At 54.6% G+C, this 23,304-nt stretch overlaps 1 protein-coding gene across 1 annotated transcript; it reads left to right on the top strand.

Annotated features, from left to right (window-relative positions):
* The first annotated feature begins 1,075 nt into the window (after positions 1 to 1,075).
* ASTL (astacin like metalloendopeptidase) lies at positions 1,076 to 15,842 on the top strand. Its single transcript, XM_032652267.1, has 9 exons — positions 1,076 to 1,127; positions 1,822 to 1,947; positions 3,884 to 3,945; positions 5,223 to 5,313; positions 5,753 to 5,870; positions 6,636 to 6,817; positions 9,689 to 9,770; positions 9,865 to 10,019; positions 15,511 to 15,842. Exons 1-9 carry the CDS (start codon positions 1,076 to 1,078, stop codon positions 15,840 to 15,842), a joined length of 1,200 nt encoding a protein of 399 aa, XP_032508158.1.
* The last annotated feature ends 7,462 nt before the right edge of the window (positions 15,843 to 23,304 follow it).

Here is a 23,304-nt window from a genome sequence, read left to right as displayed (position 1 = left end):
CGAGCAGGGTGATTATGATTGTTTATTCCTACGAATGTTAACACCCTGCCCGGGCAGCTGGGCCACCTGTCTTCATCACGTTCTCCCCATGGTTCTGACCCCTACCTTTTGAGAAACAGTGGATTCCAGCCAGGGCAAGACGCCGGGCGACCTCAGCTCTGTCATTTCCCTTCACTGGATGTTGGTGGGGAGGGTGTCCCCAAATCCTTCAACTCCAGGATTTAAATCCAGGTGGGCCCTTGGTGGCCAGGCTCCGAGGATGGGCCTTTTGAGAGGCCAAGGGCTACAGAGGAGGGGGAATATGGGTAAGGAGCTTTAATTCCTGCACCTGTGAAATGGGGCTAAAATGCTGATTTTGTAAGGCTGTTGTGGGAGTGACAGGGGTAGCACCCATGTGAGGGTCTAGGTACCCAGAAGTTCCACTTTTCCACAAGGCAGGCTTCTCTGGGGGTGCTGGTTGTCCCTGGTGGTCAGTTTGTGGGTTTCACTGATCCCGGTTCTTGTGATTGTTTACTGTTCTGTGTGTATACTACAATAAAAGCTTATAAAAACGTAGTGAGTTTTTTCCTCCTTCCACAGTCAGACTGGGGGTGCCTCAGGGTCTCAGGTAGTCTTCCCCACATCTGAGCACAGGGCAGGGGCAGGAAAGGGGTGTCCCCAGGTTTGAGGATGAGGTACCATCCAGCACTGCAGTCTCTCACTTTTCTGCGACGTTTCTCTGCCCCCTGGTGGTGGGAGGGGACCTGAGAAGAGATACACCCCCAAGTGGGAGCCCCCCCCCACCCGCAGCGTGCCTAGCGCGTGGCTTCTCCCCACCCTCTCGCCCACTTCAGCCAAGCTGGGAAGGATCTGACCAGGATCCAGAAGCCTAGGGCCTGGGCTGGGAGAGGAAGCGCAGGCAGCAGAGGGCGGGGCTGCAGGTGGGGTTGGTTGGGAGGGGCTGCAGGTGAGGGCTGGAAAAGCTGCTATTTAAGGGGTGGGGCCGTTGACCATAAGTTTGTAATTAGGCTGCCTCATCTCGTGGGAATTGGTGCTCCTGCTAGCTGAGGGGCCAGAGAGGCCCATCTCCGGCACCATGAGCATAGGAGGCCTCTGGCCATGGGTGCTGGCTCTGCTCTCTTTGCCCGGTAAGTGGGTTGCCTCGCCCTACTGCCCCCGTCTTTTTGGTTCTAGCCTGCGGAGTCCTGGGGGCAGCCAGAGGGTGTGGCTGGCGCCCGCAAGGCATGGGAATTGATCTGCATGGGTCAGAGAATGGGCTTCCAGGGATGTTCCTAGAAGCCAGCTCCTGGGGGGCCGGGGAGGACCTCCGGAGGACGCTGGGAGCAGAGGGCCTGCCTGGCAGGAGAGGGCAGGAGTGACGCTCCAGGCGTTCGTGCTCTGCTGGCCATGCCAGGCTTGCCCAGGCTGAGCCCATTTCCAGACCCCTAGGCTGACGAGGGGGGCAGGGGGCAGGGTCTGAGGCTAGCCCACACCTAGCTGTCAGCGTTGGAGACTGAGGTCTGTCCCCATCTTCCCCCCTCTTGCTGCCTCCCCTGCCTCATACACACCCAGACACTTGGAGCCTGGGGCTGCCTTTTGAAGTCCAGTCTCAGTCCCGCTAAGGGAGCTCCTTCCTCAAAGTTGTCCAGGCTTCAGCAGCAGGTGGGGCTGACGGGGGGCCAGGCAGGCTCCCAGGACTCCCTCCTGGAGACCTATCTTTGTGAAGGGCCTGGGTCTTGCCGTCTGACACCCCACTCCCACCCCACCCCATGTCCTGTCATCCTGTGTCACCATTGGGGGCACTCTGGCCATCGTGCATATGTAGCTGTGTGTCTGGGCCAGGTTTCATCCTAGGAGTGCCCTCGGCCTCTCGCTGCCCAGGAGTCTGTGGGACCAGATTCTCAGAAGACCTCACCCCCGAGGGGACCCAGACGTCTTGGGATAAGGACATCCCTGCAATTAACCAAGGTGAGGGCACTGTGTCTTCTCTTGGGGTTTGGGGTATGAAGTTGTCCATGTGGCCAGCGAGGAAGCGTGCCAGCGAGGAAGCGTGCCAGCGAGGAAGCGTGCCAGCTTTCTTAGTGGGTCTTGGAGAGTAATGGTTCCACGGGCAAATTCTTTTTTTTTTTTTAATTTTATTTTTTATACAGCAGGTTCTTATTAGTTATCTATTTTATACATACTGGTGTGTATATGTCAATCCCAGTCTCCCAATTTATCCCACCACCACCTTCACGGGCAACTTCTTAAGTCTATTTTTCTGCATCTTCTCTACTGGGTTGTTACTTTTATTAAGAAGGGGGAAAACAAGAGGTTTATAAAAAAAAATGGAGAGCCCCGTACTTCTATCAGGCCAGGTCTGGTGTTGAATAGAGTCATTAGTGGCTGTTTGGAAACAGGTCAGCCAACTGGTTCAGGATGACCTGCAGGTGTGAGGCGCTGGTGGGGGAGGTCCAAAGACCGGGAAGCGTGAGTCTCTGGCCTCCCTGCCTGGGGATTTCAGCTGAAGAATGAGAACATACAGATAACCTGGGACAAAGCTAGTAGAAATAGAGACTGGAGCTCAGAACGGGGTTGGGGGGTAAGGGGTAGGGGATGGGAATCTGCCGCATGTGGTCTGCGCCTCCCCTTCCTCTGTGAAAAGCTTGAGCAGGGCCGTTCACCACCTTTAGGTCACTGTGGCTGGTTCTGGCCATCTCCAGACCAATCTGAGGCCTCCTTGGCATTGCTCTCCAGCTGCTGTGGAGGATTCTCTCTGCTAGGGCTGCTGGTGGCCCAACGACCTGTGAGCCTAGTGTAGTACCGGCCATAAAGCCCTTGACCGGGAGGCTCACGCCCTCCCCAGCTGCTGGGAATGTTGACTGCTAAGGCCTCGCAGCTGGAGACCCTCGGCCAGGGATACCTGGGAAGCTATGCCCTGCCCTGCCCCGGGCGGCCCAGCCACAGCGACTCATACAGGACGTGGGTCTGGCCCCATGCCTCCAGGTGGGATAAGTCTGTAGTGCCACTTGGGGTCCAGAGCTCCTATGGGGTCCGGCTGGGGCTCTTCCCCAGCGCTCTTCACCTCTCCCTGCTTCCACCATCAATCACCTGCAGATGGCTCCCTGGCTCAGGCTCTGCTTCTAGGGAACCCAACCTCCAGGATGCCAGGCACTCTTCTAAGGTTCCTGCTGGGGCTGATATCCTAGTAAAGAGGCTGTGGAGAGGGCTGCCAGCTGTGGCAGAAAACGAGGCTGGGGGGAGGGGGAGGGGGGGGAGGGGGGAAGGGGAGGGCAGGAGCCAGTACCCACCGTCCTATGGTGGTGCAGGCTGGCGTTTCTGTCACTTGCCACTCTAAGGGTCCTGAGTATCACACCGATGGGTAGGGGGTGAGGTGGGCTGGGAGAGCCCAGGGCGTGTTCTGAGGAGTGTGGCTTGGGCTGGAGCAGAGGATGAAGACAGCTGGAAGAAATGGCATCTTCCTGAGAGCAGAGGGCCTCAGACGCAGGAGCTGGGACTGGATTTTTTTTTTTTTTTTTTTTTGGCCACGCCATGGGCTCACATGCGGGATCTTAGTTCCCTGACCAGGGAGCAAACCCGTGCCCCCTGCAGTGGAAGCGTGAAGTCCTGACCACTGGACTGCCAGGGAAGTCCCTAGACCTGGCTTGTGTGGATCTCAGGAGACGTGCACCTTCTGAGCAGGGGAAGGGTGAGATCGGGCTGAGAAGCATTGCACACGTTGGTAGACTGGGACTCGGGCTGTGTGACCTGCCTGAGGTCACTTGCCTGTGTGACAGCCTCAGAGCCCGAAGGAGGATGGACGCTGGGGTTGCCTGGCCTGGCAGCCAGGGTCTCTCCTGCGCCGGTCCTCAAGTCTGTGCTGTGGAGGGCATGGACCCACACACGCCCCTCCCTTCCTTCCCAGGGCTCATCCCAGAGGAAACCCCGGAGAGCAGCTTCCTCCTCGAGGGCGACATCCTCCGGCCGGTGCGTGTGAGCATGCGCACACACACGTGGGTGTAAATAGCCTCACAGGTAGTGTCAGAGACCTTTGAGTCCACCCCTTGGCGTCATGGGGGGGTGACGTGTGAGGGATCCACCGTTGCTGCTCATAGCTCTTCTTGCCAAAGTCAGAGCGAATGTTCTGCTAGGAATAAGCCAGCCTGAGGGAGGGTGAGCTCTGGAGTGGTGGCAGCAGTCAGCCTGAGAGGGCTTCCTGAAGGAGGGGGTTTGGACTTTCAAGACCCAGCTTGCTACCCTACCCGGGCGAGGTGCCCAGGGAGTATCGGGACAAAGGAAGAGGTAAGCACAGGTTGGCAGAGTGGCCGGTGGGGCTATAGGGAGGTGTTTGTGGGGAACATCGGTGGTGGGAGCAATGGTCTCGGGACGACGGAACAAGAAGTAACACAGGAACCATCCTGCCCAGGGGTGGGGGCAGGCTCAGAAAGGGAGAAGCCTGGATGGGAATAGGGGCGACTTGCATTGCCATCTTTTAGGAGACACTTGCCTAAATTGGGGCGAGGGTGGGCAGAAGGTTCCTGAATAGGACAGTGGCCTGGTGGGAGCTAGACTGTGCTCCTGGCCTGAGGCTGTCCACTGATGGCACAGCATAAGGCTGGGCCGAAGACTGAAGGCCAGCCTGGGGCAGGGCAGGAACCCCCGGGGCCAGGCGAGGCCCCTGTTCCCAGTCACCCAGTGAGTGCCGGGGGTAAAAGCAGAATCCAGTAAAGCCTTTGGTACCAGTGGGGCAGGACGTGCTGGGGTGCTCTGAAGCCCAGGCTTCAGAGTTGGCAGAAGAATAAAGAAAGTTGCTAAGGCCATGGGTGTTGCCTTAGAATCAGCCCGAGGAGGGCTGTGTCCCCATCTTCCCACCTGCACGTTCAGAGGAGTTCTGTGGACTGCTGTGCTCCAGGAAGGAGTGGCGGGGTGGGGGGGCGCTGCTGGTGGAGCTGAGCCCCTCTGAACTAGGCCCCCTGGGGTGCTGGGATTCCTAGCCAGCCTCTTCATTTTGTCTTGTTTCTCTTCTTGATAGAATAAGTTGTTAAGTTCTGTTATGTAGAAGAAAGGGTTGTGCTGTGTGTCATAACTCACGGAGCTGGCCCGCTGACGTCCCAGCTTCTATCCCATTTCTAATGACCAGCTATGCTCATGTACCCGGGGGGTCTGCGGCTCACATCTTTAGGGCTCCCATGGCTGGAGGTGTGGCACCCTTGGGGGCGGGAAGCTTGGCTGACCGGGGTCCCTGAGCCGCCCTCTCTCCTCAGAGCCCTTTCCAGCTGTTCTCAGCGACCAAAAACAAGTGGCCCAAGAACGGTGGCGTAGTGGAGGTCCCCTTCCTGCTCTCCAGCAAGTATGGTGAGTGAGCCAGCCCCTCATTCCCAATGCAGCCCAGGCTCCTCTCTGGGTTTTTGTTCCCTCTTCCCCTGTATCTCTGCGCCCCTTCTACCGCTACCACCCAAGTAGCCCTTCTACCAGAAGCCCTTCTATCCCTGCTGGCCCCTGAGCTGGGAGGCTAAAACCCTGGAGGAGCTGATGGGAAAGGTACATCTAGGGACTGTCTGATCCATTTCAAGACCAAATGGTCCAGAGGACAGTTATCTGCCCCAGGTCACACAGCCAGGGTCTGTCTGGAACCCTGCTTTCTTCTCCCCACACCATCGCACTGCCCTTTCTAGACATTCCGTTTTGGGGGAGTGATCTGAAGCTTGGTTCCCTCCCCAAGTGCAGACTTCCAAGGCGCTGCAAGGGCTCTAGGGGCTGGGCTGGGGCATCAGCCAGGGTGTCTCCTTTTCAGATAAGCCCAGCCGCCAAGTCATCCTGGAGGCGTTTGCTGAGTTTGAGCGCTTCACGTGCGTCAGGTTTGTTGCCTACGAGGGCCAGAGGGACTTCATCTCCATCGTCCCCATGTCTGGGTAAGTGCTTCCGGGTATGTGTGCAAGTGTGTGTACTCGTGCAGGTACGGGGTGAGAGCCACAGCTGTCTTCAGTTCAGCCTGGAATTAACAAAGCTGTGGTCAAAGACCTGTGTCTGGGCCTCTGTCCCGGGTCCAGAGTACCCCTGCCCATCTGAGTGGTTTGCCCAGTGCGAGCTGGACCTACAGATACTCAGGGCAGGAGGTGGAGGAGACGTGGGCAAGGAGGTGCTCGACTCTCCTTTAAAGAGCCCTCAACTCCATCTCTGGGGAGATTTTGTGGCCTGGGGACTGAGTGCAGGTTTCATGAGACAGACCTGACCTCAGATCTGGGTTCCGCAGTGCAGGAACCAGGTGACTCTGGAATGTCCCTTAACTTCTGAGTCCCTTCTGCCTTCTCTCTGCAATGGGGTTGATGGCAATACTGCATTCCTAGCTTGCTAGGGGCCTAAGAGAATGTGGGTGAGAGCTTTGACTTGGGGCTCCCCACATGGGGACATTCACGTAATGAGCTGCTTCCGTCATCCACATTAGTATTGACTCCCACCAACTCCTCAGTGCAGGCTGCAAAGGGGGTTCCAGTACACCCCCTTGGCAGAGGGCCAGGCAGTCAGGGGACTTAGGGCCAGCAGGCTCGGGACTGAAGCCCAGGATGGGGACTAGCTGTTGGTGCTCACTTATCCCAGGTCTTGGGAGGAGGGGTGAGGGTCCTGGGTCTGCAGATTCTCTGGGCTGGTGCCCACCCAGCACTCTCATGGCCCTGCAGGTGCTTCTCGAGCATAGGGCGCAGTGGAGGGATGCAGGTGGTGTCCCTGGGGCCCAGCTGTCTCCGGAGGGGCCCGGGCATCGTCCTGCACGAGCTCATGCACGTGCTGGGCTTCTGGCACGAACATTCGCGAGCCGACCGGGACCGCTACATCCGTGTGAACTGGAACGAGATCCTCCCAGGTGAGCTGGGTTGTGAAAGGCCAGGCTAGGTCAGGGGACTAGGGGGTGGGGGGGTGGGAGAGGTAGTCCTGCTGGGAGAAGGTGGCAGGAGGCACGGTCCAGACCTGAGGAGTTGCCCGGCTATTTGGGAGTGGTCATCCATCTTCCCCACTCCCTGCCTGTCTCCCATGGGGAAGGTGGGGTTCCTGCTTGCCTCCGAGACCTGGAGAATAGTCCAGATGCTGCAGCTCTGGGCCCTGAGCCTTCACTGCCACCCACAGTTACCCTGAGCTAGGGCAGAAATTTGCTGTGTGCCTCGTTTCTCTTCACGGACACCGGCAGTTACCTGAGGATGGAGCTGATGGTCTTAGGAATCTCGCTCACTCATACTCAGCTAGCAGCCCCTCATGCTCTGGAAACTGCTGTGTGGAGTCAGGGCAGGGACTGTGTTCCAGCCAGGGCGCTGAGCCGAGACGGAAGTCCTGGAGGTAGTGGGCCAAGTGTCAGACGCAAGAGGCGCAGGGCAGTCCTGTGCGGCTTGGTGTGTGTGAGACGGGTGCCGATGGGCACCTGGGACAGAAAGTACAGGGAGACCAGGCTCTGAAAGGTGGCAGTGGGAAAGCTGAGGCTGGTCTGGGGAGTGGGCCACTGCACTGAATGCCAGGGTGCGGGGTATGGTACCAGGGATCTGACTCCAGCAGTGCGGGGACCCTGACCTTTGGCAGAGGGGGACAGCCTGCTGCAGGAGGTGAGGGGAGTCCAGACAATCGCTTTGTGAGGGAGGGGAGCAGAGGAGATAAGTGATGACTTGGGTTTGGGGGTATGGAAACAGAAGATTTGGAAGGCTTCCTGTAAGCGGAGGCTTCTGGTGTGAGCGCCTTTGCTGCTGCTGTGGGGTTAGCCAGGTGAAATGGTCAGAGGTGGAGCCCAAGATGCATGCATGGATGCCCTTCCACTCCAAGAAGGAGATGGGAAGATGGGTAGAACCTCTCAGTGGGACGGAGATTGGAGGTTGAGATCAGAGATTAGTCTAGGTAAGTGGGGAGAAGACAGTGACAACATAGCCTGAAAATAGACTATAATCCTTTTAAGTGCTCATGGAGGGACTTCCTTGGTGGTCCAGTGGTTAGGACCCTGTGCTTCCACTCCAGGGGCACGGATTCAATCCCTGGTCATGGTGCCACCAAAAAAAAAAAAGCTTAAGTGCTCATGGAATTCTTTTTTTTTAAATTTTATTTATTTTATTTTTTATTTATTTATTTTTATGGAATTCTTGTAAAAACTTATGATAGCCATAAAAACTTCAAATTTGAAAAAGTTGAGTTAATACAAACAGTTTGATCATGATGTAAAAAGTAGAAACTAATAATAAAATGAAAAACTTTATCCAACTGGAAATTAAAATTTAAAAAACAACAAACCTTTCTTTTAGCTATGAAGTAAAAGAAATTGCAGGAATTCTTAAAACATAAAAACACATTAGAACCAATGGTTCACAGCTAAAGCAATGCACGGGGAAAACGTGTAGACAAATACTTACATCAATAAACAGAGAGAACAAATTAGGCATTTCAGGGCTTCCCTGGTGGCGCAGTGGTTGAGAGTCCGCCTGATGATGCAGGGGACACGGGTTCGTGCCCCGGTCCGGGAAGATCCCACATGCCACGGAGCGGCTGGGCCCGTGAGCCATGGCCGCTGAGCCTGCGCGTCTGGAGCCTGTGCTCCGCAGCGAGACAGGCCACAGCAGTGAGAGGCCCGCGTACCGCAAAAAAAAAAAAAATAAATAATTAGGCATTTCAATCCAAGTTAAGAAAAAAATGAAAGCAGGAGGGAATTACTGAAGGTAAAAGCAGAAATTAATGAGTTAGAAAACAAACAGCACTAATAAACTAGAAAAGCTGTTTTGCTTTTGTTTCTTAACAATAAAACAAGTTAAACACCAGCTACCCTAATGGAAAAACTTGCCTAAGAATGGACAAAAATGAGAATACATTTTACTTAGTTAATATGTACAGAACAAACTGCTAAAATATGCAAACTAATAACAGTAATTAACTGGAGGTGGAGAGGCGGGGACTCAGGAAGGGGCTGGAGTGGGAACTAAGCAGTCTACTGGGCAGGTATTTTCAGGCAGGTGATGGGATATAAAGGGGTTGGAATTCCATTTTAGTGGTAAGGAGGCTGCTGGTGACCATGGGTGGGTGTGGAGGTGGCTGGCTGGGTCTGGGGGGTTTGGAGGGTGCAGCTCTTCTTTCAGAGGCTCACTGTGAAGGGCAGGACTTGACCGAGGGAACCTAGCCCCTCCCAGGCCTGGAGGAGCCAAGTGCCAGGGAGAAGCAGGTGCTCTGGCCGATGGCAAAGGGCTGGACTCCACACCCGGGGGTGGGGGTAGGGGGTAGGGGGCGGGTGCTGTTGGCCCGAGGCAGGGAGAGCAGGTGGCTTTGCTTCTGGGAACGGGCTATCCCCACCGCACACGATGGGCTCAAGGGCCCGGCCTCTAAGGCTGGGGAGGGGAGTAGGCACTTTATCTCGCCGGTAGGGGGCGTCCGAGACACTCTTAGCAGCGTGTGTCTTCGTGGAAGCTGCAGGTCGTATAAAGATAGTCTCATACAGGGTGAGCTTGAGAGGAGGAGAAAGGTGGAGAGAAGTCTTAGGGGGCGATGGCGGGCCACCACCAGGTCCCTGTGCTTGCACATCAGCTGGTGCAGGTCTGGAACCCTCCCAGGGCACGGAGGAGACAGGGATCAGGGATCAGTGGCGGGGGTGGGGAGATGCACATCTGGCTGTAGTTTTGGACCCCTAGGCTCAGGTAGGTTGTACATTTCCAGAAAGCCCCTATCACCTACCCTTCCTCCCCTGGCCCTCTTCCCACATCGCCAAGTATTTTTTCAGGCTTTGAGATGAACTTCATCAAATCTCGGAGCAGCAACATGTTGGTGCCCTATGACTACTCGTCAGTGATGCACTATGGGAGGTGAGGACCCCCTTTCCTTGCTTCCTTCCCTCTGCGCTGCCATGCCAGCTCCTGCCGTGGTCTGGACTCAGGCCCCTGCCTGCTTGGGTTTCAGGCTCGCCTTCAGCCGGCGCGGGATGCCCACCATCACGCCGCTCTGGGCCCCCAGTGTCCAAATTGGCCAGCGCTGGAACCTGAGCGCCTCTGACATCGCACGGGTCCTCAAGTTTTATGATTGCAGCCCGCTTGGCCGTGATCCCCGTGCAAAAGGTGAGTGACAGGGGACAGAGTGATTTGGGGAGCCAAAGGAGGCTCCTGTGTTGAGGTGGTGTGAGCGAGGGTCGGGTGCTAGGAGGTGAGGCTGTAGAGGTGAGCACGGGGAGATCACCAGGGCCTCACTGCAGGAGATGCAGAAAACGCACGTGAAAAAATTAACCCTCACTGGTGATTATAAAACTGTTAGATATAGGAATAGAGGTCACTTTTTAAAGTTTAACGTACCTACCAAAAACCCAGAGCAAAACTCATTTTTAATGTCAAAACATTAAAATTGGGACCAAGACAAGTTTTTCCATTATTGTCCCATCTCTTCAACAATGTAGTGAAAGTCTTAGCCATTGTGGTACGACAAAATTAAAAGTCTGAGGTTTGGGAAGGAAGCAAAAATTGCCACTATTCATAGATGACTACATTGAAAGTAGCAATCTATAAACAAATTACTAGAACTAATAAGAATTTTAAAAAGTAAATATAATCAATATATAGAAATCAGTTTTATTTCTGTATTTCAATAGTTAGGAAACAGAATTCTTAAAGATACCATTATAATAGTGAAGATAAAGTTCTAAGGAGTAAATCTGACAGAAGCTATATAAAACTTTATGGAAAAAAAACCTTATTACAATCGTTAAAGAATACTTAAGTAAATACAGAGATGTATCATATTAAAAGGAAGACAATAGAAAAATGTAATTCTCTACTGATCTACAGACTCAATAAATTCCCGCTGAAAATCCCAATAAGTTTGGAGATCTTGACAAGTGAGTCTAAAATCTGTATTAAAAATGCAAAAGGCCAATAATAGCCCAGACACTCCTGAAGACATAAAAGTGGAGGGACTGCCCTAGCAGACATGAAGTTACGTAGATTATAAAATGTCTTTATATATATATATATATATATAGCATATAAATGTATAAATGCATATATTCATATATGTACACAGAATGTATATAAAATACCTTTATATAAACGTGTAGCATTGGTACAAGGGTAGATAATTGCCCACTGAAACAGAATGGAGAGTTCAGAAATGAATCCTCCTCAGAAGTGGACACTTGATAAAAGGGCATTGATCACTAGGGAAAGAATAGGGTAGCCATTAAATAGCTCTAAAGACAACTAGTTATCCATTTTATTTTTTTATTATTTTTTAAAAATTTATTTTATTTATTTATTTTTGGCTGTGTTGGGTCTTTGTTGCTGTGCATGGGCTTTCTCTAGTTGTGGCGAGCAGGGGCTACTCTTTGTTGCGGTGCGCCGGCTTCTCATTGCAGTGGCTTCTCTTGTTGCAGAGCATGGGCTCTAGGTGCGTGGGCTTCAGTAGTCGTGGCTTGTGGACTCTAGAGTGCAGGCTCAGTAGTTGTGGCACACGGGCTCAGTAGTTGTGGCTCATGGGCTGTAGAGTGCAGCCTCAGTAGTTGTGGCGCACAGGCTCAGTAGTTGTGGTGCACGGGCTTAGTTGCTCCAACGCATGTGGGATCTTCCCGGACCAGGGCTCGAACCCATGTCCCCTGCATTGGCAGCCAGATTCTTAACCACTGCACCACCAGGGAAGTCCCTAGTTATTCACTTAAAAAAATGAATTTCTAATTCATCATGCACAGAAATTCTAGTTGTATACAAGACTTCCATGTAAACCAAAAAAAACTCTAAAACTTTTCAGAAGAAAATATAGTAAAATGTCTTCATGACCTTGGAATAGGTAAGGACTCTTTAAAAATAAGACAGGCAACATGAGACAAAGCTGGAAAAATTAAAAAATCCAACTACATTGATCATAATAAATACTATTTATTAAAAGACATAAAAGTGAAAATACAAGTTACAGATCAGAAGAGAATTATTGTAACTAATTGTACTCAAAGTATATTAAAAAAACTTTTAGAACTTAGTAAGAAGAAACCCCACAAAGTAGAAAAGGCGAGAGACTTAACAAGCAATTCACAGAAGAAACCGAATTGGGAAACCCAAGATATTCAACATCATTAATAATTGGGGAAATGCAAATAAAGACCACAGTACCTTTTTATACCCCCTAAATTGGTAGAAATTTAAATGTCAGATACGACCAAATACTAAGAAGAATATGAAGCAGTGATAACATTCGTACTCTGCTATAGGAGTGTAAATTGCTACAACCACTTTGGGAAACAATCTGATATCTTATGAAGCTGAAGTGTATACACCCCATGACCCTACTCCTAGGTCTTGTTGCATGTGTGTGCCCCCAACTCCAGCCATAGGCAATCACTAATCTACATTCTGTTTCTATAGTTTTGCCTACTCTGGACATTTCATATAAATGGAATCATACAGTATGTGATCTTTTGTGACTGGCTTCTTCACTTAGCATCGTGTTTTCAAGGTTCGTCCATGTTACCGTGTGTATCAGTACAGTTGACCCTTGATCAACGTGAATTAGGGGTGCTGACCCTCCGTGCAGTCAGATCTGCCTATAACTTTACAGTCAGTCCTCCGCATCCTTGGATACACCAACCATGTATCGTGTAGTACTGTGAATATTTTACTGGAAAAAAAAAATTCACGTATAAGTGGACCCATGCAGTTCACAACTGTGTTGTTCAAGGGTCAACTATACTTCATTTTTGTTGTTGAATGATATACCACATTTTGTTTATCCATTTATCAAAGGATCTTTGGGTTATTTCTACTTTTAGGCTATTATGAATAATGGTACTGTGAACATTCATGTGTCAGATTTTATGTGGACATATATATATATTTTTTAGATGTTGGGGGTAGGAGTTTATTAATTTATTTATTTTTGCTACGTTGGGTCTTGGTTTCTGTGCGAAGGCTTTCTCTAGTTGTGGCAAGCGGGGGCCACTCTTCATCGTGGTGCAGGAGCCTCTCACTGTCGCGGCCTCTCGTGCTGCGGAGCACAGGCTCCAGACGCGCAGGCTCAGTAGTTGTGGCTCACAGGCCTAGTTGCTCCACGGCATGTGGGATCCTCCCAGGCCAGGGCTCGAACCCGTGTCCCCTGCATTAGCAGGCAGATTCTAAACCACTGCGCAACAGGGAAGCCCCGGGCATATATTTTCTTTTCCTTTGGATATATACTTAGGAGTGGAATTTCTGGGTCCTTTGGTGACTCCATATTTAACTGCTAAATTGTTTTCCAAATTGGCTGCACTATTTTTCATTTCTACTGGCAATGTATGAAGGTTCCACTTTCTGCAAGCCCATGTCAACACTTATTCTTCTGATTATAACCACCGCAAGTGGGTGTGAAGTGGTATCTCATTGTAGTTTTTTTTTTTTATATTTATTTATTTATTTGGCTGTGCTAGGTGTTCGTTGCAGCATGGGGGATCTTCGCTGCTGTGTGTGGGCTCTTTTTATTTGCGGTGTGCGGGCTCTTAGTTGTGGCATGCGGGATCTAGTTCCCTGACCAGGGATCGAATCTGGGCCACTTGCATTGGGAGCACAGTCTTAACCACTGGACCACCAAGGAAGTCCCTCATTGTAGCTTTGATTTGCATTTCCCTAATGACTTTGAACATCTCTTTATGTGCTTATCGGTCATCTGTATATTTTTGGAAAAATGTTCAAGTCTTTTTCCCGTTTTTCAGTTGGGTTGTCTTTTACTGGTGAGTTGTAGGAATTCTTTATATATTCCAGATACATGTTCCTTATCAGATATATCATTTGGAAATATTTCCTCACATGTTACAGTTTAACTTTCTAGATGGTGTCCTTTGAACATAGACGTTTAAAATTTTGATGTGAAGTCCAACTCATCTATTCTTTTATCACTGTATTTTTGGTGTCATATCTAAGGACTTGCCTAACTCGAGGTCATGTAGATTTAATCCTATGTATTTTGCATGTGACTATCTAGTTCCAGCACCATTTCGTAGACTATTCTTTCCTACATATAATCCCAAATATTACATACCTTTTTAAAAATAAAAGGAGACGTGGCAAGAGCTTTGTGGGTAACTATTTGAGGCTTGACTAACATGAGGAACAGAACTGAGAGGTGGCTAGAAGGGGTCATGGGTCAATGGAAAGTTTATCAAGATGGTGGACACACAGCAAGTTTGGATACTGAAATAATGACCCAGTGGAGAAGGGGGAATGGATTGGGGTGGGGAAGAAAAATATCTAGAACATTCAGGGAGGAGTTGCTCTCATTGGGAGCTGGGGAACTTCCTTGGACCTAATGGAAGGAAGAAGATGGGAACAGATCCGAGTTCACGTGCAGATCCTGATGTGCAGGTAAGGGGCTCCGTCCCAGGCTTTGGCGGCATAAAGAGTGAGGTGAGGTTTCCAGCCGAGAGGCTGGGGAGAAGAGGATGGATGCGAAGGAAAAGGTGTGAAGCTGCTGACTGGAGAGCAGGAGAGGAAACCCGTGAGAGACACATGGCCGGGCCACGGGTGGTGCTGGGCTGCTGGCGGAGGCGTGGTGTAGGTTAGTCACCTGGTCCTCTAGGACTGGGGTGTTGTGGGCAGTTCTGACAGAGGGGGAGGTGCCTGGGGATGTCTCCAAGGGAGGGGCTGCACCGAGGGCTGTGGAACCCATGCCAGGTGAGGAGAGGGGTTTGGAAGTAAGGAGGCTGTGGGGCAAGAAGAAGGGGTTTGGGGGCTCAGCGGGGCTGAAGGATCGTGATAGTGAAGCGAGTGGGCTGGAAGTAAAGGAGGCGGCCGTCAGAGGGTGGGCAGCCGGGACCCGTGACTTTAGCGGGTGTGATCTTGGCAGGTCCAGGCAGGGACTGGGCTGTGAAGTCACTGGTTGAAGCATGTCAGCTCAGATTGGTCAGTGTCCTTGCATGGAAGGTATGGCTCATCGGGAAGCCTTTGGTGGGTGGGCAGGAGTGACAGGGATGAGGGTGGTGCTGAAGGGGGGCTGGGGCCGATGGCCGGATAACTTGGGCCTGAAATGAAGAGTCTTACAAAGCAGCTGGTGGCAACCAGCTGTGGTCCGGGAGGGGCAGTGAAGGGCCAGCAACACCCACCCCACTGAGCACACGGGCCTGGTCATGCTCACGTGTGTCCTGCTGACGCCCTGGGTTTGGGCATAGCTGCAAGTGTAGGAAAAGTTCTGGAATAGGCCTCGGATATGGGTGAGAGGTGAGGTGTTGCCCTGTACAGAGCAGCCCCGGGTGGTCTGGGTGAAGGGCTGCAATGCTAGATCTGGGGTTTGACCATCAGAGCAGCCGGGGGTGTGGGTGGGAGGTCATGGAAGATCCCAGTGGCCTGACCTTCTGCTGGTGACCTCTGGGACCAAGCAGGGAGGGAATGGGATGGCTCTGTGGTCCTTGTCTCTAAGGGGGAGTTGGGAGTTAGGGTCTCGAAGGCATTAGGCAGTAGCATAGCAGGAGCGTGGCGGGTCATCGCATCCCGTGAGCTGAGTTCTAGGTCACTGTGAATGAGGCTGAAGGGGGCTCTGGCTCTCGCAGCTGCCATACACTGTCCCTCTGTGATTCTGGGACGTAACCTATCTTTCCTCCTCTAGGGCTCCAGACCCACAGCGATGGTAGGAGCCCCACTCCCACGTCTAGACCGTACCTGCAGCAGCTCCTAAAGGCACTGTTGGCAGAATCCAGGAGCCCTGGCCCCGAGGGTTTCGGGGCTGAAGAGAGCCCACGTGTGTGGAAGCCCCCAGCCCTGAGGAGTTCTGGTGTGGAGGCCTCTGCAAGGCCCCCCCAGCCCCTAGCTTCTTCCCTAAGGTCAAGGCCTGGAGCAGTGGTTCCTGGCATTGCCCTGGAGCAGTCCTGGCAGGCCCAAGTGCCCGCTGTACCCCCAGACCCATCTCTAGAAGCAGAAGACCAGCCAGCAGTCGTCTAGGCTATTTTGGAGAACCCTGCTCTGCCAGGAGCCCGTGCCCCCAGAAAACGCTTCATAAGGACACCCAGAGGTCAAGCCTGTGGCTTCTGCCCCCAAGCGGGAAGGGCATTCTATGCTCAGGGTGGCCAGGTTGTACAACCCTTGGCCCCTCTAGGCAGCACCCCTGTCTTCCAGCCCCTCTGGCTACCCTGTCTAAGGCCCAGGCCTCTCCCTCTGCCCCTTGCTTGCCTGTCATGTTCCCCCAAGAGCTCCTGGGGACAGAGGGACCCTCTAGATCTGTCGGGGGAAGGCAGGCCTGCCGGGGGATTTCTGACTCTGCCTGCTGCCGTCTCCTGCCCCAGCCCTGGGGGCGTCTGGGAATGGGAGATGACCTCTTCAGGGCTCTAGGGACAGGGATCTGGAGGGGTGGTCCTCCCTGAAGGCCTCTGGGAGCCCTCTTGTAGTTGAGGGCCAGCCCCCCAGTATGGGCTAAGGGTACCTCTACCTCTCCCTCTCCCTCGGGTCAGCCTTGGGGCAGGGGCACCCAGTGGCTGGGACCCTGGGAGCAGCCTTGCTCCCTGATGTCTGAGTGCTGGGGATGTGGCTCTGCAGCCACAGCCTCCAGCCCTGCTCTCCAGGAGGCTTTCAGAGCCCAACTTCCTCCCCTGCCGCCCAGGGAGACGAAGAGGTGGCGGCCCTCCAGGACTGCACGTGGGAAACGGCCAGAACCCGAGGACCCTGAAGTCAGGGCTCAAAGCTGCTGTCACCCCGCGTTGCTGTCTCCAGGAACCTGGTCTCTGTCCGACACCCGCCTGCCCCTCCCGGGGACTTGGCCCGAGGAGGCCCCGGAAGGTGGGAAGGGGCTGTAGGGTCCCCCTGCTGGTCTGTCTTCAGCAAAGCCCACTCATCAGCTCCTGGCCTCCCCCGTGAGGGCTGTTCTCGGGGCAAAGAGTCTCCAGGGATGCCAGTGACAAGCTGGGGGCCCCCCAGTGGTGCTGTTCTCGGGGCCCGCCTGGGGTAGAAGGGAAGCAGGAGCCCGTGCCCGTCCCAGTGGGACCAGGTCCCTCAGGTGTCTTGGGAAAAGGTAGAAATAAAGTTGGGAACTTGCTCCAGGAGTCTGGTGCTGACTGTTCTGACTACCTCATACCCGATTGCCCTGGGACCCTCAGGTGGTGAGACCCATATTCCAGAGGAGGGAAGAGACTCAGGGAGGCAAATGGTTGTGCCCAAGGGAACAGGGCTGTGCAGCCGTGAAGGGCTGCGGCGTGCCCTCTGCCAACCTCTTCACTGTGTCGGGGGGCCTGGAGCCCCTGTCCTCAGTCTATCTTGGGTTTCAGTCTCGAGTCAAGGATTTTCTGAGACTGAATGTGGGCCTGATCTCATGTGTTAGTGTCAGGGAAGGATCACGGTTGGGGGTGCTCTCCCAAGTCTTGTGCCCAAACGTGGGACGTGGGGTATCAGAGTTTAGAGTAGGGGAGCAGAGGCTCTGGCCACAGCAGGGTGACAGCTCCCCTGGGAGATTCCCAAGCAAAGACTTTGGGCCAACCCTAGGATAGACACAGTACACATATCCATTTATCAGAAATAAGTGTGGCTGTATCACGACCTGTGGGTCTCTGAATAGCCAAGCCAGGCCTCTGATACCCAGCTGGGGTTTCTCGGTGGCCACGCTGGGTCAGAGAAGGTGATGTGCTTTGTGTGCTGTGAGGCCCTCCCAGCTCAGAGGCTGCCTCCGTTAAGATGCGGCTTTTGATCTTGGACTCTGGGTTCTCCAGAGAGGGAGGTGGGGCTGGCTGATCCTATTGGCTCATGGGGAAGACTGCTTACTCTTTCTTTGCGGGTGATCAGGGACAAAGCTGTCCTTGTCCTCTCCTTGACTATCACTACAGAGCCCAGGCCCCAGGCCAGCTCTGGGCCCAGGCCTGTTCCATGAGCCCCATCCTTCCTGGGATGGTCCAGCCCCTGGAGCCCCAGCACGGAGGGTGTGATATGTATGGGGCCCTGGGGTGTCAACCAGAGTCCGGTGGATAGCCGCCACCTCCCAGAGCCTACAGCCTATTCTCCAATCCCCAACCACACAGCAATGTGGGCTCGCTCATCGATTTATTCACTCATCCAACACACATCTATTGTTTTTGTTTTGTGTTTTTTGCGATACGCGGGCCTCTCACCGTTGTGGCCTCTCCCGCTGCGGAGCACAGGCTCCAGACGCGCAGGCTCAGCGGCCATGGCTCACGGGCCCAGCCGCTCCGCGGCATGTGGGATCCTCCCGGACCGGGGCACGAACCCGTGTCCCCTGCATCGGCAGGCGGACTCTCAACCACTGCGCCACCAGGGAAGCCCCAACACACATCTATTGAATTTAGGTGCCAGGCAGGCTCTGTTATAGGCACTGGGAATAACTTGGGAAACAAGGCATGTTTTCTATTCCCAGTTTATTCAGTGACAGGGAGAGGGATGGACAGTAAACAGGCAAATAAAGCATCTGGGATTCATAAGTGATGGCAGAGGGCGAACATTTCTATAGGCTGTTGGCATTTCATTGCTACCCTGGGAACATCCAGGGAAAGAGCAGCCAGTGCAGAGGCCCTGAGGCAGGGAGAAGCAAGGTGTGTCAGGCCGGTGCGAATGGGATGTGTGTGCGTGGACGGGGGGAGACAGGCAAGGCCTGGTCAGCCAGAAAGCGATGGTTTTATTTCACGAGCAACAGGGAGCAGCTGCTGGAAGGTTCTAAGGAAGGGTGTGACAAGATCTGATTTAAAATTTAAAAAGTCATGCCGGATACTCCCTGGAAAACGAATTGGAATCGGGAAGAACAGCTGGTAGCCACTGCAGTTGTGCAGGTGAAGGTGGTGGGGTCATGGAAAGGGGCAGAAGTGGGTGCTTTGGGAGTATGTTTTGGAGGTTGAGGCAAGCGCACTTGCGGTTGGATATAGGGGCTGAGGGCATCTCAGCAGTGAGAACTGAGAGGAGAGACCTGGTTCAGGGGAAATGGGTGTGTGAAGTCTGAGGCTACTAGATGTCAAATGGGTGGGTCAGGGAGTGTGTGGGGCGGTGTCCTGGACCTTGTACGATGTTTGGTAGCATCTTTGGCCTTTACCCGCGAGATGCCAGTAGCAACCCCCTTCCTCCTGTGGTTAAAGTCAAAAATGTCTGCGGACGTTGCCAAATGTCCCTAGGAAGGGGCAAAAGTCACTCTGTGAGAATCACTGATTTCGGATTTGGGAGAAGGAAAGGAAACTGAGAAGTGGCCTGTGAGGAGGGAGCAGAGTGTCCCCTAGGAAGGGTCCATCGTATAAAATGCTGCTGAAAAACAGTTAAGAACAGGACTCAGAATGAGCCTGGCACTTGGCGTGGAGTCACAAATGACCCACCAGGAGGAGATTCAGTGGAAGGTGGGGTGCAGACGCCCTACAAGGGTGAAGGGGAGAATGTGAGGGATTAGAGACAATGACCAGGCTGCAGGGGGGCATGGAGGGCTTCTTAAGGAGGGAGCTGGCCCTTAGAGTGGGGGAGTGATAGCTGGTGAGGGGGTAATTGAAGGAGCAGAGTCCTGGGGGACATGAGAGGGGTTGGGGTCCAGGGCATATGCCAAGGACTTGCCCTAAGAGTGGAGATGCAACTCGGATACAGGTGTGCTTGGGGGATGGGTGTCTGCCAGATGGCTTCCATTTTCTCTTAAGTACAAAGCAAAGTTACAGCGTACGGGTAGGGGGTGGGCAGGAGGGGGATGCCGATTGTGAAGCATGGGTAAGTGAGCCCACTAGGGAAGTCTAGAGATTTGCGGTCGTGAATTTAAAGCGAGGCCAGTCGATGCAGTGCGTGTTTTACTCTGGAAAAAGCAGCTGCTTGGTCAAAGGCAGGGTGGATGATTTAGGTTTGACCAGGGTTGGGGTTTTGTCAGGAGAGGTGTGATGGAGGGAGGGAGAATGATTGACTTACATCACACAGGGCACGACTCAAGGGTCTGGGGAGGCGGGGAGGCTGGGTCATACAGGGTGGTCTGGGGTAAGGGTCCCAGGGATTTGAAAGGCTGGAGCTTCTGGTGAAAGCTGTGGGGGGGGGGTGAAGCCTGGTTGGGGATCATCCCCATGGGCCCTCAGGGCAGGGAGGGCAGTACCTTGAGCTGCTGGAACCCTGGCCAAGGAGGCAGTGGGGCCAGTCTCACCTTTCAGACCTGGAGAAGTGGTTCCAGGGCTTTCAACTAAGGTGGCACATCTCTTGCTGTGCTCTCACAGCCAGGGATGGGACAACTGTCTCCCCTTTCTTTGGAAAAGATGCTACTAGGTCACCTTTCCCCCATGGCCCCTCTTTCCAAGGACATCCCTTGGGGGCACCTTCATTTGGGTACCACCTGTCTAAGAAAAACTCAAGTGTATGTCATCTGCTGATGACTGCTACCATTACTCTTCACCTTTCAACAATCTTGGCCAGGTACTGGGGACAGAGAAGTGATGCCTGCTCTGATGGAGGGGGTGGTGCAACAAACCATCAGACTCCATCTCGCTCTGAGCGTGAAATTGGCACCGAGGGAGGGCAGGGTAACTCCCTCTGCCTGACAGGCAGTGACAGGTGAGCAGACCTTGAAGACAGAGTAGGGGTCCACCAAGCACAGAAGGAAGGGTAAGGAGGGCATTTCTGGCAGAGCAAACAGCCCCTGGAAAGGACTAGAGATATGGGAGCTCAGGGCACGTCCGGGGACCAGCACGTAGCCTGGTGTGGCCCGGAAGGTGGGCCAGTGCCTGTCACTGCCTCCCCCTCCCCCTAAACATGGCTGCGAGTAATCTAGGCAGCTCCTGCTGCTAGCTGGTTGTAGATCTGGGACTGACTGCCAGCCCTGGTGGAGCAGGATGATGAGGGAAGGTCACATCTAGTTTGGGAAGCGCTGAAGGAAGCCCTGCTGGGGCCCGAGGCTCTGATTCATGCAGGGCTTGGTGGAGCAGGCAGCTGGGGACTGTGGGTGTGTGGGGAGACGAAGACCACAGAGAGGAACGGGAATCGAGTTATGTAACAGTGCCCACTGCCCCGAGAGCCAGCCGCTGGTCTTGGGGGTGGGTGGGGCTGGGAGGCAGCAGCGGGGGTGGCACAGAGCCTGGGTGGTGGCTGAGCCTCAAGCGTTCCTGTAGACTCTCTCTGGCTGTCCTCAACCTAGGCTGGTACCCAGCAGGGCCGGTGCTGCCCCGTCAGGGAAGGCCCAGGTGAGAATCAGCGTTGATTTGTAGGGCGGAAAGGATGGGGTGGGGTGGGTATAAGCAGCCCTGGCCTCAGTTCCTGCAGAGGCCTGGAGGCCTGGCCTTTCAAGGAAGACAAGCCAACAGACAAAAGGCTGCTGCTGACTGCAGTGTCTGGGGAGATACCCACCGGCCCCCCAGCCCAAGAATGGTGGGAGAGGGTGAAAAATGGTCCTTCTCAAAGCCCATTTGGGTCACCAGGGTGCTGAGATTCCCTGCCGTGGGACAGGGAACCATGGGGACAGGCAGGAACTTGCTTAAGCGGCTGCTTCCCCAGATCCAAAGGCCACCCCTCTGTCCTTCCTCAGGGAAGGGGTTTCTGAGGCCTCTCCACCCCTGGCGACCGTGGGGTGGAAGCCCAGCAAGTCGAAAGATGCATTCATGAAACCTGTCTCTGGAGGGGGCAAGGGAGGCTGGCCGCCTCTCCAAACCTAGCCTAGGTAGTACCTACCCCACCAGGCTGTAGGCACTCTCATCTAACAGGGGAGCTGGGTAGGCTGGCAAGAGGCAGGGAGAGCCCAGGATCAAGGAGGATGTCCCTCAGTTCTGCCATGTGGCTGGGGGGTGGTGGGTACCACCTGTCTGAGCCTGGGTAGGGGTGACACATTGTGGGCACCTTGAGGTCACACTCTCTGCTCCCATGAAGATGGAGCAGGCACGCTGGATCAAGGTCATGTCCTTTGGGGGAGACTTACTTTCAGAAGTGGATTGATGCTTTATACAGAGGATGCCATGCACAGCTGTGGGCTAGCAATATAAGGCCTGGGTCTAGGCTGGGGTTACAGCATTAGGGGCTTCGGAAACGGTGAAAAAAGCTCCCTTGAGGCTGCCCAGGCTGGCGCTGGTGGCAGTGGCCACAGGGAGCGTGGGTAGGGGGAGCGTGTGTGACGACCGCCGGTCCTGCGCAGCTCTTTGAGGCCAGAGTGAGGTTAGGGTGCGGTGTGTGCCTACTCGGGAATTTCTTCTCACCCCAACTGCTTTTTCCAGGGCTACTCCAAGGGGGGTGCGTAGCCTGCGGGGTGGGGGCGGAGTCAGCAGGACGAGCAGGGAGGGGGGTCCCTACAAATGCAAAGGGAAGCTCTTCCCTTCGAAGCTGCCCCTGAGACCAATATCTTCTCTGAATTGTGTTTAAAAGACCCCGCCCTTGACTAGGTCTCCCTGCTCTGCACCAGGGGACATCCTCTTCCTACTGGTCACGAGGTCGGAGTTTGCAAGCCCCCCCCCCCCACCGCTTCTCGCCCCCGCCTGAGTCTCAGTTGTTGAGATTGGGTCCAAGCCAGGTTTTTTTCTTACCTCTTTGCCCTTAATGGAGGAAACTGAGGCAGCTGCAGGAGAAACGGGAAAGCCGAAGTCGTCAAGCCCGGGCTCTGAGCACTCGCTTGCCCCCCGCGCCGGGCTTGGGAGCCTTCTCAGTGGCCCCGGGACGCGGCAGGCGGCGGGTCTCTGGGGGCCGCGGACGAGCTCGGCAGGCGGGTGGCGGCAGGGGGCGCTCGCCACCTGGCCACACGCGCCTCCTCGGGCTCCGCAGGCCCGACGGAGTCCAGTCTGTGCGGAAAAGCATTTGGGGAAGGGGTTCCCAGCAGTCTCTCGGCTCACCTCACGCCCTCCGCTGGGCTTCTTTCCTCGCGGGCTCCGGTCAGCGGGTGTGGTTTATTATGCTCCGGCGCCCCGAAACACCCCCCACCCTCTCCTTGGAGCTCTTGGGTGGTGGGAGGGGAGGTATGCTCGCGCCCACTGTCCTAGACCCGGGGGCTCGGTCCTAGCCCCGCAGTCCTCAGGAGAGACGTCCCGCCTCGGCGCCCGCGGACCCGCCAGCGCCGCGTCCCAGCTCCCCGCGTGCACCGACCCTTCCACTTCTGCCAGCATCCTTCCCTTGGTCCCGAAGACCCCAGACGCCGGGCCCCTCTGACCTGCCGCAGAGCGGAGGCCGGGAGGAAAACGGAGTAGGGGTGCCAAGGCGGAGGCCGGGAGCGCCGGGAGGCTGCGGTCCGCCCACCCCTCAGCGAGGCGCACCTTCCACCCACCCTGGGTCTCACCGCCCGCCCCGCCTCCCTTCCCTCCTTCTGCTCCCGCCTCCAGTCTCCTCCCTACTCCAGCCGCGCTCTCTCTCCTCCCCATTCCCCTGCCGCGGCGGGCTGCCTGCAGACGCGGCTCCGGGCTAGAGCCGGCGGAGCGGAGCGGGCCTCGCCCTCCTTGCCTCCTCCGAGAACCGGCGGCGCGCCCCCTGCCCGGCCGGCCGGGGCCCCGCGCCC

The sequence above is a fragment of the Phocoena sinus genome, chromosome 13, assembly GCF_008692025.1.
Source record: "Phocoena sinus isolate mPhoSin1 chromosome 13, mPhoSin1.pri, whole genome shotgun sequence".
NCBI lineage: Eukaryota > Metazoa > Chordata > Mammalia > Artiodactyla > Phocoenidae > Phocoena > Phocoena sinus.
Note: the sequence above shows the minus strand (reverse complement) of the source record. Positions and strands in the feature narration are given on the sequence as shown.